This window comes from Myotis daubentonii, chromosome 6 (assembly GCF_963259705.1).
Source record: "Myotis daubentonii chromosome 6, mMyoDau2.1, whole genome shotgun sequence".
NCBI classification, from domain to species: Eukaryota; Metazoa; Chordata; class Mammalia; order Chiroptera; family Vespertilionidae; genus Myotis; species Myotis daubentonii.
The window spans coordinates 19,925,333-19,944,711 of record NC_081845.1 but is presented as its reverse complement, the minus strand read 5'-3'; the positions used below and the strand labels follow the sequence as shown (position 1 = coordinate 19,944,711).

At 39.9% G+C, this 19,379-nt stretch overlaps 1 protein-coding gene across 3 annotated transcripts in view; it reads left to right on the top strand.

Annotated features, from left to right (window-relative positions):
• ARHGAP18 (Rho GTPase activating protein 18) overlaps positions 1–19,379 on the top strand; it is a 169,122-nt gene that overhangs the window by 130,088 nt on the left and 19,655 nt on the right. For all 3 annotated transcript variants that reach the window (XM_059700296.1, XM_059700295.1, XM_059700297.1), the window contains exons 6-10: positions 2,407–2,572; positions 4,707–4,798; positions 9,251–9,328; positions 13,379–13,538; positions 15,845–15,927. In XM_059700296.1, the coding sequence (XP_059556279.1) occupies positions 2,407–2,572; positions 4,707–4,798; positions 9,251–9,328; positions 13,379–13,538; positions 15,845–15,927 (579 nt within the window). The remainder of the gene's footprint in view (positions 1–2,406; positions 2,573–4,706; positions 4,799–9,250; positions 9,329–13,378; positions 13,539–15,844; positions 15,928–19,379) is intronic.

The window sequence follows — 19,379 nt, the reverse complement described above, 5'->3', positions numbered from 1 at the left end:
AGTTAAGGAATTGCTTCTTTCCCCTATGGTGAACTTGAAGGTTTTTTTCTTGGAGTTGAGTTTGGCTGAAAGGAATTGCTCCTCCATTACCAAAAGTGGTGGGTTTTAGGAAGTGCTCTAGGGCAGTGATTCTCAATCATTTTGGTCCCATAACCCTTCAGGCTCTTAAAAATTATTGAGGTCCTCAAAAAACTTTTGGTTTATAAGTCAGGAAGACGTTGGTGTTGAGAATGGATTTGATGAAGCCTCAGATGTGTGGCCTTAGGCCAGGCACCTCCAAATCCATGTTGTTAGAGGGTTGGCTGTCTCCCTGAGACTGGCCGCTCTCTGAGATTGCTGTGACTGAACCAAGAACAAAGGGGTACGAGGATTTCTACAGAAAGGATGGTTCCACGAAAGGTTTGGAGATGAACAAGGCTGGTTCAAAGTGATTTTGGAATGTAAAGAATTTCTTTGGATTGAGTTCCGTGGAAGTTTGTCACTAACCTGTGTTCCTGAACTATGAAACATGAATATGTAGACAAAGGAATAGTTCTTTTAATAAATAAGCAATTTGAAAAATGGGAGGGGAGCCCTGGCTAGTTTGGCTCAGTGGACTGAGAGGTTGTAGGTTAGATTCTGATCAGGGGCACATACCTCCGTTGCAGTTCGATCCCTGGCCCTGGTCGGGGCATATGTGGGAGGCAACCAGTGGATGTGTCTCTCTCACATTGATGTTTCTCTCTCTCTGTTTCTCCCCCTCCCTACCATTCTCTCTAAAAATCAATGGAAAAAAATATCCTCAGGTGATGATTTTAAAAAAAAAATGGGAGGAGGACTATCATTTATGGCAGTTATACCTATGGATGTTTACCTTAGAAATTAAAATTGAGAAATTAAAAAAAAATTTATTATTCCATTTAAAGCACAATATTACAGTTAACAACATTTTAATGAAAAAATAGCCATATTTATAAAATAAAAATTATTAAGCACTATAGCTTGGTTTCACATTTTAGACTTGATTCCCGTATCTACTTCTGGGCCATCTGTTGCACATGCATTGTACCTCTGGGAAACTGCACTGTACAATCAGGGGAAGATTAGTGAAAAAAGCAAATGTCTTAATATTTATTATTAAAATAGTTTAGACCTCTTGGACTCCTTGAAAGGGTATTGGGTTCTCCCAAAGTCCCTTGGATTACACTTTGAGAACTGCCACTTTAGAACATGTCTTTTGCAATAGTTTTTAGATCATGAAGTATTAATAATATGGTGCAAAAATGAGCAAAGCAAAGTGAATAAAAAGGAATCAGTTGAGCATCCTTAGCTATTAAATTAGAAAGTCAAGGATAAACCTGAAAGATACAACCTTGATAAGATTTTTAACAAACAGTTTAAAAATAGTTATTGTTTTAGTAATCAGTAAATACAGGGGACTGTGATTTGTATTAATATGTTAGAGAAATTCATGCTTCTATCTTGTGGTTTGCCTTCTTATATTTAAGATATTTAATATTAAAAGAGGCAGAATAGTCAGTAGGTAATATTTGAGAAAGACAAGATACGACAAAAACACCACTTACTTGCCAGTGATAGTAGTATCTCTAATCCTCAATTTAGTTATTCAGCAGTGAAGGTAATAATAATAATAGCAACCGCATAAAAGTGCTGGGAAGTGCCAGGCCATTAAACCTCACATCAGCCCTTTGAATTGGGTGGTCTTCTCCCCTCCCCCTCATCCTCCTCCTTCCTCTCTTTCCTCCTCCCCTTCCCCTTCTCCATCCCCTTCTCCATCTCCTCCTCCATCCCCTCTTCCCATTTTACAGAAAGAATGGTTAAGTGATTGCCAGAAGTGACACACAGCTTAGCCAGTAGCCATAGGCCTTCTGGCTGTAAAGTCCATGCTCTTAAGTCTCCCCTCTGCTCTTCCCTCCCCCACCCTGTACAGCTCCTCTGTACCTACTTTATTTGGGTTTTAATGACAATTACATTATGTCATATCGTATATCATATCATGTCATATCATATATCATATCATATCAAAGGTAGGTTAAGGGTGCCTGGCACATTGTAAGCACTCATTAGTGGTTACTATTCTTCTTTCTCATTTCACTCGCCCTCCTTTTTCCTTCTCCTGGTTTGTGCTGAACTCCTAATCTTCTCTGGTTCTTGAAGGTCAGTTAACTAGAGTTCTTTTTCTTCTCTTAGCCATGGCCTGGTTCCATCCTTTGTCAGACTTCAGGTACTGACTCCTGAACTCCCCACAGACTTAGGGAGCACCATCGGGAGAGTTTCGCTCTCTATTCTGACTGGAGAAATTGTGCCATAGCTTTCATTGTCACTATTCTATACTTGCAGTTTTAACTTGTACAAAGAAAAGGTTGATACTGCACACCTTGACTATATTAACTGTGTTTATTGTAGAGTTTCAGATTGCCAAAAGACAAAACCGGCACCACCAAGATTGGTGACCTAGCGCCCCAGGACATGAAGAAGGTTTGCTATTTAGCCCTGATTGAACTGACTGCCCTCTATGATGTACTGGGTATTGAACTGAAACAACAAAAAGCTGTGAAGATCAAAACAAAAGGTAATTGGAAAAGAAAAAATGGTTGGATTTACCTCTAAAGTAGCAAGGATGAGCTTGGCTTTTTAAACCATATTTTTAGGGGCAAAACAACAACAAAACAAACCACGTCTACAAGACATCCAAAATGTAGATTCTAAAACATCGCCTTCAAAAATTTGTATCTTGATAAAAATGCACTGTTTCCTAGAATGTAGAAAATAAAGGCATAATCAAAAATTTAATTTACCATAGAAGGAAATTATGAGTCAAGGAATCTTAATTCACATGCTCTCTCGTTTAAAACTAAATAATGCATTTCTTACATATACTTATTTATTTCCAAAATAAGATCTTGAAAAATGACTTGAAGATGGTTGCTTCTGATCAATTATTTTTGCTTAATTACTTGATGGAAAATACATAGGGTAGTGAGTAGTCCTTTTGTTCATTAACATTCTACTTCTAAATATTTTGCAAACACATTCTTTACTCCCTTAAGAAAAATATGCCATGTGGTGCATAATATCGCTAAATTGTATTCATCAGGGATATGTGTAATTTTTCTTTTGTATGCAGCTTTACCCATTTTATAAACTTACAGTATTTTAAATAATATACTAGAGAATAACAGCTTCTCGATATTTGTTTTCCCAAGACTTTATTGGCTTGGAAATCCAGAAAATTCTCTGTTGACAAAGCTTTACTGTTTAGGAAATTCAGACTTCTTGTTTTACCTTAACGGCATCTCCTAAAGAGAAACCAAGAATACGGATTATTGAGTTGCCATGGTAACATTAGCAAAGACAAGTATTCACCTGATTTAAGTTTTAGAGGCAATTTCTCTGTAGGACTGAAGTGTGCCTTCCCTTCAGGCCCTCTTCCATGCTGGGCCCCAGAAGACCTCATTCTGTGCTCAGTTCCTTTGAGTATTTTAGCTCAAAGCTTGGCACGGAGAATTTCTGAATTAAATGATGCTTCTGGTTTTCCACACGTCCTTTGTGGATAATGAAGACCTCACATGCTTTTTTAGAAGTTTATCACAAAGCCTTCTCCAAATATAAAATGAAAATCTAATTTAAATAGCTGTGCTCAAGACTTTAAAAGTGGCTTGAGGAGGTTTTTATGCTTTAGAATTGCATCCTAGCTCTATTAACTGGTATGAAGCCAGTGATAAGAGAAATACTGTCATTCTTATTAAGAGTATCACTGTTAGCAGATTTTCTTTCCATCTTTTTAAGTGTTTTTATATCTAATCTAAGCTATTTATCTTATAAGCTAGACGAACATTCTTGAAGATTACATCTTTTCTTAATTTTTAAACTGAAAGTTATTTAGTGGATAACTGGCATTCTTGTGAATGGCATCTCTCTTGAGTGTCACAGTTTGCAATGTCTGTGCTCATATCTCAAAGATAATCCCCCTTTCCATGTTCACAAGTGATTTATACCTCCCCTGATGATGTGTGTTACACGCCTTTGCTAGCCATTCACTTGGTGATGGGGTGGGGTGGGGTGGGAGGTACTGGGTACAAGCTATGCTCATACCAGACTTAAGGCATATGATTTTAATTTAGAAAAATTAGAAATCATTACTTGTCATTCTTTCTGGAATTATTTCCAGATATATAAACTACAAATTTAAATTCAAGAATACTAAGTATCTACTATATTTTCTAAAGAAAAATGTTTGTAGAACAAGATCATACTGTTCGCTGATCTCTCAAAGGTGAGTGTTTGTAGTTTGCTGTATTGTAGAATGTTATATGTCAATTAAGTATGGAAGAGATGAGTGACATTTGCTTTAAGCCAAAATTTTCAATTTTATCACATTTAGTAAATTTTTGCATATTTATGTATTCCCACAGGACTCATTTCTCTTATGCAGCAGTTTATACTTTTGTCGTTATTTCGGGAGATTATTTGCGTTCATTTGTCTAGTTGTCTTTCCTTGCTAGATTGCTCTATAAGGCAAGGCCAGGATTTTACTATGGGGATATAGATGCTTAAAGACTACACAGTGTCATTCACTTAGTAGGTGCTCAATAAATAGTTGTCTGATTGAATGACAATATTAGAAGTCTTATGCCTTAATATCTTGCATTAACATTTTATGGATTGATGGAAGTGAAGAAATTTTATTTTATTTTTCATTGCAGATTCTGGCCTTTTTTATGTTCCATTGACAGTATTGTTAGAACAAGATCAGAGGAAAGTACCAGGAACTCGAATACCCTTAATATTTCAAAAAGTAAGTAGGCCTGAATGAGTCAGCATGGAGAGAACATACTTGAATTAACAGTGTTTTCATTTTTATTTTTGCATTCATACTATTATAATATAGTTTTCCAATTGATATGCTCTTTTGTTTTGTACTTTGATTTTCTATTCAGGAAGCAAATTTGCTTCAAGGGCTCATAATTTTTATTTCATGGTGATGCATTTTGTGTTACTATTGTAACTGTGATTACCTGGCATCATTTTCCTGTCTTATATTAGCTGGCTTTGTATAATTGAGATTTCAATTCTATAATACATAGAAATGGAAACTGCTTATAAATTTCTAGGGAACTGAATCTTCATGAATATTTCATCCCAAGCTTTCTTATTTACAGTGAGGACGTCCAATTTAATTTACCAGTTTCTACTTCCAAACTAGGCAAAGAAACCATAAAGTAGAATTAGAAAATGATTGTTAAACTGTCAAGTCACTTGTCTAGTCAACACTCAGTTATTCACAAGGGGATTATCTATGGCAATACAAGAAATTCAGTCTAATCTCTGAGCCATCATTGTTCAGAAACACAGATTACATAGGATAAAAGCCAGGGAATGCACCATGGAGAAGGCAGGTCAAATCAGTTATGGACAACCCAAACTCTAGATTCTTAGCAACACACCAGGCATATCACAGTTTCTGGGAGTTCTGGCAAGAGTGGCAATGGAAACTTCCGCAACTGATGGACTCCATAAAACCATCAATTCTAAAGCTCAATCTACTTGGCACTTATTCTTCTGTTATTCCACGCCAGTCGTTTATGTTTACCCATCTTACCTACTAACCTCGGATTCCTTTATTCCTCATGTTTTCCATTATATCCAAACCTGTTTCTCTGTGTTTTTCCTGATGAATGTTGCTCTGTACAGTTAATCCTACTCAGCAGCCTCTATTAGCCACTGCCAATAGAACCTGTATCTGTTTAAATAGTTGTCAACACTGCCTGCGAATAACAGAGAGGTGCTAACAAATATAAGTCATCTATTCAAATTCTTTTAATGTCAATTAAAGGTGTCAGTGACCCTACACAGCAAGGATCTCGGCACCATCCTTTCTACCAAGTGTATTAGGATTCTCCAGAGAAAGAGGCTTATTTTAAAGAATTGGCTTATGGGAGTGTGTGGGCTGGCAAGTCTGAAATATGTAGAACAGGCCAGCAGACTGGAAACTCGGCAAGAGTTAATGTTGCAGTCTTGAGGCAGAAGTGCTTTTGCTTTGAGAACCTCAGTCTTTGCTCCTCTGGCCTTCAAGTGACTACCTGAGGTCCATCTACAGTATGGAGAGTAATTTGCTTTATTCAGAATCTACTGACTTAAATGTTAATTATATGTCAAAAATGCCCCGTAGGAGCATGTCTCATACTTGACCAAACAACTGGGCATAGTAGCTGAGTTAACACACCAAGTTCACCCCATAGCGATGAAGGGTAAGGCTAGGTCTCCACGAAAGTTTAGTGATACTTCCTGACTAGGGTCCGGATTGCATCCAATCCCTTGTCATTTTTTCTTGGAATTGTTTTCTCATGTATTTAGTTAGTTTACATTGGTGGTTTCTTCTGGAGACCCTGGCTGCCCCTCAGTTTGAAGTTATTGGATAATAGCCCTAAAGTATTTTGATTTGTTATAAAAAAAAAATAGGACTGCCCTGACCACTTTGGCTCAGTGAATAGAGCGTCGGCCTGCAGACTCAAGTCCCAGGTTCGATTCCGGTCAAGGGCATGTACCTTGGTTGCGGGCACATCCCCAGTAGGGAGTGTGCAAGAGGCAGCTGATCGATGTTTCTCTCTCATCGATGTTTCTAACTCTCTATCCCTCTCCCTTCCTCTCTGTAAAAAATCAATAAAATATATTTTTTTAAAAAAAGGACATATAAAGAGCTTACTATTAGATAAACACTTATCTGTTTGCATCCTCTCTGAATTATAAACAAAAAATCACAGTGTTTTATCATGAAAAATATTTTTTTATTTATCAGCTAAAAACTGAATAATTAGGCATTACCTCAATTTTGTGGAAAGGAGAGAGTTAGAAACCACTGATTTGCAAAAAGATTTGTTAGTAGTCCTTAGAGGATTATATTTTCTCAGTTATTGAAAAATATACCCTAAAAGGGCTTTAATAAAACTTATCTGTGAACTCTGTTTCTTGTTTTTCCTCAGAGGCACATTGTTTAAACCATATTTTCAGAAAGATTTGGGGAATATTCTTAATTTTTATCTGTGGAAAAATTCTACCTAATGAGCAAATTCTTTTCTCACTGTCAAACCAATCAGCCAAATCAAACATACTCTTTGTCAAAAAGTTTGATGTATGTTCAATTGATTTTTTAATTCATTTAACTATATAGAACATATTTTGGGAAATGCCATGAAAATTGCTGGTAAATTACAGACTAAATCCTGAGAGATGAATTACTAAAAGCAGCATGATGAAAATATATAGATCAATATAGTTATTTTTCATGTCTGTATTAAGTCTTGGAAATGAAAGGAAAGCTGTAAATTATTAGTATGTTTTAATAATGCAATATAATATGGGAGCTAAAAATATGGTATTTTCTAAGTGGAAAATCAAGAAAACATGACATTCTTTTAGACAATGTATGCATATCTCAATTGAGTGCTAGTATTCAGCTTTAGAGAATAATAAAAAAAGACTAATATATAAAAATTCAGAGATTACTCTCATTCAGTTATTTAGAAATCATGGTCAATTTTTCCTTTGTATTTAATGAAAGCAAAAGGCTTATGTTGGTAAAAACTAATTTGCTATAGCTGTTAGCATATAATTTTATCTTTTGATAATAGAACATTTTAAACATTGTATAAGAGTAAATAAAGCACATATTGCTTGTACATTGAATAACTATTACATGGTATTATTTGATACATTTGGTTTTAAACACTTTATTGACTAATGCCTGTCTAATGTAAAATAATTATGGAAATTATTTTGATGTGGGTTTTTTATCCAGTGTAATTGGAAAAATACGGCTTGGAAAATATTCCAGTTGAATTTCAAAAAATCATGTACTGCATTGACTGATTGCTTAAAGATGCTTCTCTCTTCAACTGTAATAAATCTTTGGGAGAATTTTGAGGCTACTCTTTGCTTTATTCTTACCTGACTCCCTCAAAATCAGTTCATTCTTTGGCCATAATCCAGGGATAGAAGAGATAAGGTCATTAAAGAAAAATGCCATCTTGTCCAGTGTCCACTGGATATCTAGAGGATATCTCATTTTAGAACATCTAGACAAAGGTCAAAAGACCTCATTTATGATGCCATGCTTTGCTCTTAAGACACTTTTACAACCCAGAGGGAAACAGTAAGCTGTATGTAGTTTATAGAGCCTTAGTTAATCATTAAAGGAGGTTTCCATGAGAAGAAAAAAATGACAATTTTACATTCTTTTGGCACTCTGGGAGATTTTTTGCTTTACAGTCTGCAGAGAGTACTGTAGTAGGATTAGGGATGAGTGAAGAGTCTGTCTGCTTTTTATAAAGGAGGAGAAGCTATTGTGCAAGGAGGGTGAGTGGTAGGAAGGAAAACCTACTCGGGGCTAGTAAATGCCTTATATTGAAACTGAGGGACACGGAAATTGATTTCTGTAAAATAGCACAGTGCCCCTATAAAGCCTTCATGTACTGCCTAGGGAATGCATATTCCATTGGACGTTCACTCTGCCTACCTTTTATACCTTCCAACGTATGCCACTGCAATGTCTCTGTTTGCCTTCTTGTAGTGGGTCTCTGCCTTGTTAAAAAAAACACAAAACTTTGTTATTTTAATGGGGTTCTGGAAGTAGAGAGATCTGCATGCATTAATTATAGAGTATGAGGTATGATTTAGAAGCCCTATTTTCTTTTCTTTTTTCTTTTCTTTTCTTTCTTTTTTTTTTTTTTTTACTATTTTTTATTTACGTTTGCCACGAAAAGCTTAAAGGCTTAAAAATGAATATTTGCAGACAGTTTGTTTTTTGCCTTCATATGATAAATAATTCTTTCTTTGAACAAGCTGAAAACGAGATGTAAATGTGCAAGTACTAGAATTTCATAAGATTTATTTGATTACGGAGTGTATGTTTTGGGAAAAGCAGACGAAATGGATGGTTTTAGTTGCTTGTAAACAATGAAAAATTTCAGTTTCTGTTTGTTTGCAGTCCTACAGCTGTTGTGTGACATTATATACTTCTGTTCCAAAGGAGTATGAGACCCAACTTTTTCTAAATTCTAAATTATAATTAAAGTTTTGGGACTCACCGGATAAAGCATAGTGCTAGTGCAGTTTCATTCAGATCTTCACGAAATCCTGTTTACACGTCCTTGTAATCAGTTTCATTTATTTGTATGTGAAACAGATGTTAAATCTGGAGTTGTACCTGTTCTGAATACCAAAATCAGAATGTTCTTCTATTTACACACAGCTGATTTCTCGAATTGAAGAGGGAGGTTTGGAAACCGAAGGCCTCTTAAGGATACCTGGAGCTGCCATTCGAATCAAGGTGCTCTCTCAGTTCTCTCAATGTCAAACTTCATTGTTTAATTATACTTTTACATTTTAAAAGTTAACTTGCCCTCTCGGCCCTTCTCCCCCTTGTTAGCAAAGTAGATTAAATATAGCAATAAAACCTCTTGACATTCAGTGTATATTTAGTTCTCCTGTAGTATCCTCTGACTTCTGTGTAAGTTCTGATTCTTTTTTCAAAAGCAACATGTTACATCCTATCTAATAAAAGAGAAAAATGGTAATTGGTGTACGACGATACCCTTTTCATTGGCTAATCAGGGCTATATGCAAATTAACTGCCAACTAAGATTGGCAGTTAACTGCCAACTAAGATTGGCAGTTAACTACCAACAAGATGGCGGCTAATTTGCATATGTAGGCACAATGCAGGGAGGCAAAAGGGAAAGCAGGAAGAAGCCCCCTGCCACTGACAGTGATCAGAAACCCAGGGGGGAGCTAAGAGCTGGGGGGGCAGGGCAAAGGCGGCCCTGGGGCCGCCTTTGCCCTGCCCCCCAGCCATGATCGGAGAATCAGGTGCCTTTGCCGCCCTGGCCAGTGATAGCAGGAAGTAGGGGTGGAGCCAGTGATGGGAGCTGGGCACGGTTGAAGCTGGCAGTCCCAGGAGCTAGGGGTCCCTTGCCTGGGCCTAAAGCGAAGCCCACGATCGTGGGGCCGCTGCAGCTGCGGGTCCCCGCTGCCCGAGCCGGACACCTCAGCCAGAGGCGTTAGGCCTGGGCAGGGGCGGAGCCTGCAACCACGGGGAGCTGGGGGTCCCCTGCCCAGGCCTGACACCTCTGCCGGAGGCCTCAGGCCTGGTCCATGGGCCGATCCGGTGATTGGTGATCGGAGGGTGATGAGGGGCAACTCCTCTGGCCGAGGCATCAGGCCTGGGTGGGGGGCGGAGCCAGTGATTGGGGGGATATGATGGTCCCCTTGCCCAAGCCTGAAGCCTGGGTCAGAGGCATCAGGCTTGGGCGGGGGGTGGAGCCAGCGATCAGAGGGAGATGGGGGTCCCCTGCCCAGGCATGATTCCTGGGCCAGAGGCCTCAGGCCTGGGTGGGGGCCAGAGCCAGTGATCGGGGGGAGATGGGGGTCCCCTGTCCAAGCCTGACACCTCTGGCGGAGGCGTCAGGCCTGGGCAAGGGGCCGATCAGGCGATCATCGGAGGGTGATGGGGGTCTACGCCTCTGGCCGAGGCATCAGGCCTGGGCTGGGGGCAGAACCAGTGATGGGGGGAAATGAGGGTCCCCTGCCCAGGCCTGACGCCTCTGTCAGAGGCGTCAGGCCTGGGCAAGGGGCCGATCCTGCGATTGGAGGGTGATGGGGGTCAACGCCTGAGGGCCCCCAGTATGTGAGAGGGGGCAGGCTGGGCTGAGGGACACTCCCCCCCCCCACACACACACACCCAGTGCACGAATTTCGTGCACCGGGCCCCTAGTGTAATAATAATATCACGATCAACCAAGAGGCAAGTAATCTCTCTACTGTGCAAACATAACGTAGGAACAAAAGTCAACAGGCAAAAGATGAGTAGTTCATCCTTCTGATGAAAAAAGAACACCATGAGTCAAAATATTAATAGGGGACTGGTGATAGATTTAGTCAGCATGAATAAGAGCAGTTGAGTTTTTGTTTGTTTGTTTTTTAAAGGCAGGATGATAAACTCCACCAGGTGAGCAGAGGAAGGGACTTGACATGATGAGTCTTAGTGAGCTGCTGAAATGAGCCTCTGTCTCATCACTTTCCTGACTTTCACAGTTTCTGGTCTCCCTGGACTCCGGGTAGCCAGAGTCTGGCTTGTGAGAGAGGTCATTCCGGAGGTCCCAGTTGGAGCCTCTCTTTATCCATCCCTTGCTTTCTTTTCTCTCAAGATGATATTTCCTTCCCACTCTCTTAAGATACCGTGTATCCTCCCCCTTTCTCTCTGTTACCCAATTCCTGATCTGAGGATTAAAACATCCAATGAGTGCATGGCCAAGGTGCAACTACCCCACGGACGATGCATGATTCATAGGCCTCTCAGGGGATTTGCACTATGGTGCCTCATACTTGGAATTGTAGCTCTGTCTGGAAAATTCATCTAGGAAAGTTTTGGTTAGCAGTCATTAACCCCCTTTACCTTCTCCAAACTCAGCTGTAGCTCTAAACTGCTCGCATCCAATGTATTGTCTTCCTGACTTGCAAATCCAAGAGAACATGGGGTAGAGGGAAGAGATTTTCTCTGCTCCTTTCCTTAAGACCCACCCATAGGGAACCTTTAGAGCTGGATCAGAAAGAAGGGACCCCCGTGCTGCCAGGAGTGGGATTGAGATTCATACCTTCCACATTCCTATCACCTGATTACTTTGATAAGCCGCCTCAAGTTAGGAGGCCAGTTTTGGCCTACTTGGCTCTTACTGCATTGGGATCTCAGGTTGATTGGATTCCAGTCACCTGATATTCCCTGCTCACAAATTTCATTCAGCCTGTGTCCCCAGGGTCTGGCATCTGGTGCACAGAGCTCCTGGGACTGTTCTGGTGCCCCTGTGAGTGTGATAAGTTGCCATTGTCTCAGTTCGTTTGCGAACACCTGTGGCAATTTCACCACCAATCAATCATGGCTGCGCTGTGAGATTCTGAGATATGTTCTATGGAGAAGCACGTTCTCAGACAGAGAAGGACTCAGAAGCAGGTTCTGGGACTTCCTGTGACCCATATCAGCAAGAGTACTGCTTCCCAGTTCACTGTCCACAGCATTCATGAGCAGCACGTGATGGCCAACTCACAGGTCATGAACACGTTTACTTTAGCGCCCAATGGGATGTGTATTTGACGTTTGGACTGGATTGCTGGCAGAAGAATGCTTTCAAATAAATGTAGTTTCTAAGAAGGTCAATGAGGTGGATTCTGCTGGCTTTACTCTTCAACCCAGCCTGTTGTCACATACAAACTATGCAGCAGCTGGTCCATTATAAATAAAGATAATATGCAAAATTATTGCTTGTCTTTCTCCCCTGCCCCACAACATTTCTCCTATTCTCCCTGTTTCGCTCTTCCCCTCCCTCCTCCATCATCCTCCCTTCTTTCATTCTCTCTCTTCCCTCACCCCTCTTTCCTCCAATGACTGTTAACCAAAACTTTACTTTTCTGGGTTTACCTTTATGTAATTTCACCAATTACAGAAATAATTAGGGTAGAGAAGGGAGTTGAATTAGGAAGAGCAAGTGTAATAAATTCACCTTCTACGAAGAACAAAGACCGTTAATTTGGGAGAACAGTTTCAAATAATAGAAGAAAGTGTCAGGGACGTGGAGGGATTTCTAGCATAATAGGATATACACCACAGTGGAAAGGCATGTAGAAAATAGTAATTGTGGAACTAAGTTGATTTATTACTAATACTTCAGCAACATTTGTAGAGTCCTTGAGGCAAATGAACTAGGTATTGCTCATTCCACACAGATCAAACCATTTTCTGCAGCTGGCGGCAGGGTGGCTGTGTCACTTAAGGCCCCTGCATTGAGGACAGGTGTATTGATGTATTTTCATGCCTCATTAGCCATAGAACTTGGCTTTCCATTTCCCAGAGGTGACTAATCAGGGTAGCCTTCTGCTCTAGGCCCAGAGGTGGATTACCATTTTGTTATGGAATGTACTTCTAAATGATTTGAAACACAGACTGGTTTTTTTCTTTTTTAAAAAAATGATTTTTTGTTTAATGAAAAATTACAGTATCTAAATAAAGCCCCCGAATGTAAAGACTATTTTAACTAATCTTTTCATTAAACCTTTACTGCTTGAGGTCTGAAGCGTGTCCAGGAAAACGTGTCAAGTTTCTGAATTTCTTGGCTTAGGTATAATTTTCCTTAGGGAAAGCTTCCTGCGGGTAGGGGCGGGGTGCTTCCTGATGACGGAGAAGCGTTGGACTTGGGGACTCTCACAAGTCTTTTCTAAGGAGTAGAATCGCTTGTCAAGTGGGAAGTGCATCACACTCTCTGCAGGAGAAGAGGAAGGCACTTACTGGTAACCCGTTTTTTTCTTTTTTCTTTTTCCTTCTGCCTCTCAGAATCTTTGCCAAGAACTGGAAGCAAAGTTTTATGAAGGGACTTTTAACTGGGAAAGTGTCAAGCAGCACGATGCAGCCAGCCTGCTGAAGCTGTTCATCCGAGAGCTGCCTCAGCCGCTGCTCAGTGGCGAGTACCTCAAAGCCTTCCAGGCCGTGCAGAGTGAGTGCTGGCCCCCTCGGGAGCAGTCCTGCTTGGCTGCCACCCGTGTTCGTTGCTTGAATGACAAACAGGACCAGAGATGTTTGGGTAGACGTGGTGACTCACTGGTGTCAACGGGCGCCCAAATGCCACACTGTCGTTTTCCTTTATAACTACACATCTCCGGGCAAATAGAAAACAGAATGTTCTCTTTGGGTACAGACAAATTGCATGCCCTTTAAGCAATACAATATATTTTCATGTTAAAACCTGGAAACGTCACATTTCTCTTAGAATAGAATGAGTCACGTAAGCTCTCTGATACATTTTTCTTGCCAAGTGTTAAAAACAACACTTATTGGAGAAGCTGTGGATTAACAGTTAGAGCATAAGAGCGGGAGGAGATCTGGCAGAGTCTGCGATTATTTTCTGAAAAACCAAGTTTTTGAAATTGTCATGCAGAAACGTGGCACAAGTCTTGTGACGGCCGCATTGGTGGAGGGCAACGGGCTTCTTACGTCTTGCCATTTTGCAGTCTTGGGCAAGCTCCAAATGAATGTCTCACATAGTTCTCAATTCCTTCCTAGTGAACACAGAGATCTTACGAGATTTATATACTGGCATCATTAGCCCTTATTCTAGCAGTGGTTCTCAACCTTCCTAATGCCGCGACCCTTTAATACAGTTCCTCATGTTGTGGTGACCCCCAATTTCATTGTCACAAATTGAACATAATTAAAGCATAGTGATTAATCACAAAAACAATAGGTAATTATATACGTGTTTTTCGATGGTCTTAGGCGACCCCTGTGAAAGGGTCGCGACCCACAGGTTGAGAACCGCTGCCTTATAGTGCCAAGAGGCCAACAAAAAAGGGACAATGCCACATCCTGGTGACCGCCTGTTTCACTTCCAAATGTGTTCACGTTTGAGAGTAGAAGGGGGACTGTTAACGACTATGGTGAGCTACAGTGTCAACCAGAACTATTCCAGGCTATTTTTATTGAAATTATATTTGAGGTATAATTGACATACAATATCATATCAGTTTCAGGTATACGGCGTAATGATTCAGTATCTGTCTATGTTGTGAAATGATCACCACAATAAGTTTAATTAATATATGTCACCATACATAGTTATGGATGTTTTTTTCTCGTGCTGAGAAATTTTAAGATCTACTCTCTTAGTATCTTTCACACATGCAGCACAGTATTATTAAGTGGAGTCACCAGGACATATGTTGTATATTACATCCCCTGACTTATTTCTGTTATAACTGGAAGTTTGTACCTTTGGCCCCCCTTCACTCATTTGCTCCCACCCCAGCAAAACACTACCAATCTGTTTCCTGTACCTATGAGCTTGGCTCTTTTTTTTTTTTTTTTTTTTTTTAAATAGGGTCTACATATAAGCGAAATCATATGTTACTTGTTTTTCTGTCTACTTATTTCACTTAGCGTAGTTCCCTCAAGGTCCATCCATGTTGTCACAAATGGCAAGATCTCATTCTTTTTAACGACTGAATAATATTCTGTTGTAGTCCAAGCTATTCTTAAAGCATGTAATAATGTTTAGATGATTCCAGTGGGTCATAGCATAACATTTCTTAAGAATTTCTAGGGCAGACGTGACTGAAATCATCTGCTTAAAATATTTTTTTCAGTGGTTCAGTTGCACTCTTTTACACACATTCCTTAGATGTGGATTTAAGGACCACATTTATTTCTGACAAACAAATGCCAGAATGACTCCAAATATCCATGATTGTCACGTCAATGTACCAAATGTGATAAATATCAATGATGATCATGTACTTGTTCGACTCTTCCTGCTGGTTGGTTTACAATTCATTCCACAAATGTTTATTGAACACCTATTGCGCTCAGGCTCCGTGTTACATGTCCCTGTTGGAACTGATGGACTCTTACCACGTAATCTGTTCACTTTTCATCAAAAGAAACAAACTTGACTGTTGCAGATTCACCCTGACACCATACATGCAGGGTCCTGTCCTCCATGTCTTTTATGGGGACACAATTCCATGTAGACGTTGAAATTGTTTTCAAAGCACTACTGTGTGTCAGCAAATGGGGGCCGCTTGTCCAATGATCGCAGTTGGAGTGAGCATCTGAGAGAGAAACTGGGGCGGTGGTTCCCTGATCTCCCTCCCACAAACACTCCCCAAGGAGGCTGCTCCGTCGTGGCCTTACATTTCACAGCGATGTTTATGCTAAATAACCTTTTCCTTACAACATGAGAAAAGAAAGTGCAGATAACATTTAGCAAAGAAAAGAGTGCACACTTATTTAATAATCTGTCTGCAGATCTTCCAACCAAGAAGCAGCAACTACAGGCTTTGAACCTGCTGGTCCTGCTCCTGCCGGATGTGAATCGCGACACACTGAAGGTCAGCCGTGCTCCTGTCCCTTAAATATCCCTCAGAGCCACTGTTTGTGGCAAAACAATATGATGTTGTCATGGAAATATCAGTAGTAACCCATAAAGAAAAGACCTGATTTTAAGGACACATGGGGAAGTCTTACTCTATTTATTTATTTACTAGGTTAGTCATGTTAATGCCATTATGAGGTGTTTTGTGTTTTAAATTTTGCTGTGACATTTCTTCTACCAAAACAGATGATTGAGATTTATTTGTGTGCTTTTTTTAACCTATATTTTTTTATTGTAGCTATCTCCCATTCCCACTCTGCCCAGCCCCTTCCCCCTCCCCCCAGGTCTTCACCACCCTATTGTCTGTGTCCATGGGCTATGCATATAAGTATATAAGTTCGTGGTTTATCTCTCCTCATCCCCACGCCCCCACAGCAAGGTATGACAGTCTGTTCTGTGCCTCCATGCTTTGGGAGGTTCATTTGTTAATGGAAACGTGGGTGTTTTTTGTTTTTTTTTCTTCTTTCTATTTTCCTACATTTTCAAATTTTATTTAAGGAGCATGTACTACTATTAGTAAGGTGCAAAATGAATGTTTAAAAAGAAAATCCTAAGAGTCATCACATATAACCCACTGTTGCCTAAAGTTATTACATGTGTTTGGAGTTTGGACTGAGTTATAATGATGATTTCCAGTGGTTCTCAACCTTCCTAATGTTGTGACCCTTTAATACAGTTCCTCATGTTGTGGTACCCTCTAAACATAAAATTATTTTCGTTGCTACTTCATAACTGTAATTTTGCTACTGTTATGAATCGTAATGCAAATATCTGATATGCAGGATGTATTTTCAGGGGTTGCCATCCACAGGTTGAGAACCATTGGTAGCCAAAAGATAGGTGAACTCAAAGAAATTCTAGTTATTTCCCTGAGGGCTTATCCTGAGTTGCTGATGTTTATCATGATTTCAAAATGTTTTGGTCTAATATTATATGATTTAATTCCATTTATTAGAAGTGTTGTCAGAGTCTTTTATAATAATTGGTAGATTGCTCTACATTAATTTATTTTCCTTAATGATGAGAGTTCATAGGGTAGTAAACTTTTATAAAAGAAACAGAGAAAACTTCAAAAGTATAATTTAGAGCCGTGGACAGCGTGGCTCAGTTGGTCAGTTGGTTGAATGTTGTCTCATGCACTGAAAGGTTAACAATTTGATTCCCGCTCAGGGCACATACCCCAATTTTGGGTTCCATTCCAGGTTAAGTGTGTGTGAAGTGGGCAGAGGGTTGGCAGCCAATCGATGTTTCTCACACCAATGTTTCTCTCTCTCTCTCTCTCTCTTTCTCTCTCTCTCTCTCTCTCCCTCCCCCCTTCCTCTCTCTCTTAAAAAAATCAATAAAAAATAAAATAAAAGTATAATTTAAAAAGAATATCTATCTTAAGTTTTGCCATTGCCTTCAAAAGATTTTTTTTTTATACAGTTAAGGGTGGAACCCTTGCCCTTTTACCCCCTACATCCCTACTTTTCTTTTTATTTAAAATGAAATATCATGTTAAGAAATTTCATGTCAAGAAAACAAAACTACCAGTTGGTAAATCTTTGGAAATTTCCCCCTGAATCTCATTAAGGTTCCTTGAACTGACACTAGGTGAGGGGTAGTTCTTCCATGCCCATGAATGAATGTTAATCCTCAGCTTTTCTGGATTAAAGCAGTTTTTGAGGATTCTGGAGTGAAAACACTCCATGGCTACAGGAGAACTCCCAAAGAGTTAATCCCATGACGAAGTCAGAAAAAATTCTGTGCTTAAATGATTGTCAGATGAGTCATGAGAGCATCAGGTTTGGTTTTGTTTTGGAGGCAGAGGCCAACTCCAGTCAGGGTTACATTCAAGCGTTGTGTGACCCGGTGGCATTGTAGGGGTGACCATGGCGGCGTTGTAGGGGTGATGGCGGCATTGTAGGGGTGATGGCGGTGTTGTAGGGGTGTGCAATGGTGGCTGAGGCAGGGACAGTGGGCTCAGGACAAAGTGGGACTGGTTCCAGTCTGTTCTCTGCTTGCCAGCTGTGCCCATAACACAGGCTTTAACTCCCCAGAAATGGGGGCTTAATCCTTCTTTTTCTTATTCACATGAAGGTGCCTGTCTGTGCGGGCCTTCAAATGACCAATAGGAGGCGGGAATCGAAAGACACACGATGGACTTAAAATATGCCTGCATTTGAATGAGTTCAAACAGTGGTGGGAGGAAGCACTGCTTCCGATATGGTCACTACCGGGCAAGGCTGGTCTACAATTCATTTTTGTAGTTTGCCTGCAAAATCTGAGGCACATCATTTTTAAAATTCTGTTTAAGAATATATATATTTTTAAATGTGAGCGGTTTTAATTTTTACATGCAAAGTTACTGGGAGTACAATTTTATAAGTAAGGTTGGAAATACGTTTGGGGGTAAAAAAGTTGGAAAATGCAAACAAGTCATTTTACGATTTCACATAAGCTTTAGTAGTGTAACTAGCCAACTCTGATGAAGGTTTCAAACAAGATTTCTAATCACAGAAACAGTGGAACAGGTACCACTTGTACAAGAGAATAAGCCATTTAAATGTAGTCCCATAAAGGAACAGGGGAACTCCATCTGAAAGTAATTTCAGGAAGCTTAATGCAAACTTCTCCCGTCTTTCCAGCCCTCGGACCGCGCCCTCAGTTGCCATTGGAGGGGAGGGTATGATTGTGTAGACTATTTCTACAGCCTATTTAAAGGAGAGAGGGCACTGGGTTAAACACCATGTTCTTGTTTAAGCATAGAGCTCTGGGCAAGCTGCTTGACTAGGATTTTTTTTTTTAAACTTGGATTATTGTGCATTTTGATCAATGATCATACCTTTCTTTGACTTGGAAGAATAACAAAGACTGATGTTAAGATATGAATATGGGATCCATAGGAATATATTTATTGGCATTTGTTTATCCTTTTTGTAGTTTTAAAAAAATATTAAGTGTATTAGGGTAGCATTAGCTAATAATATTATATCCATTGCAGGTGTACAACTTTATCTTACAATAACCGTGCTCCATGTGTCTGGTCTCCCCCATCACCATGTATTTGACCCCTTTACCCGCTTCCTCCTTCTCACCCCCACTTCTTCTCTGGTGACCACCATTCTGTTGTCTGTGTCTATGAGTTTGTTTTGTTTGTCCATTTGTTGCTTTTTGTTTTATAGCCCACATTTGAGTGAAATCATATGGTTCTTTTCTTTCCGTCTGTTTCATAATACCCACTCTCAAGATCCATCCGTGTTTCCGCAAATGGCAATATTTCACCATTTTACAGCTGAGTAGTATTCCATTGTGTGTATGGCCGCATCTTTTTTTTTTTTTTTAATATATTTTATTGATTTTTTTACAGAGAGGAAGGGAGAGAGATAGAGAGTTAGAAACATCGATGAGAGAGAAACATCGATCAGC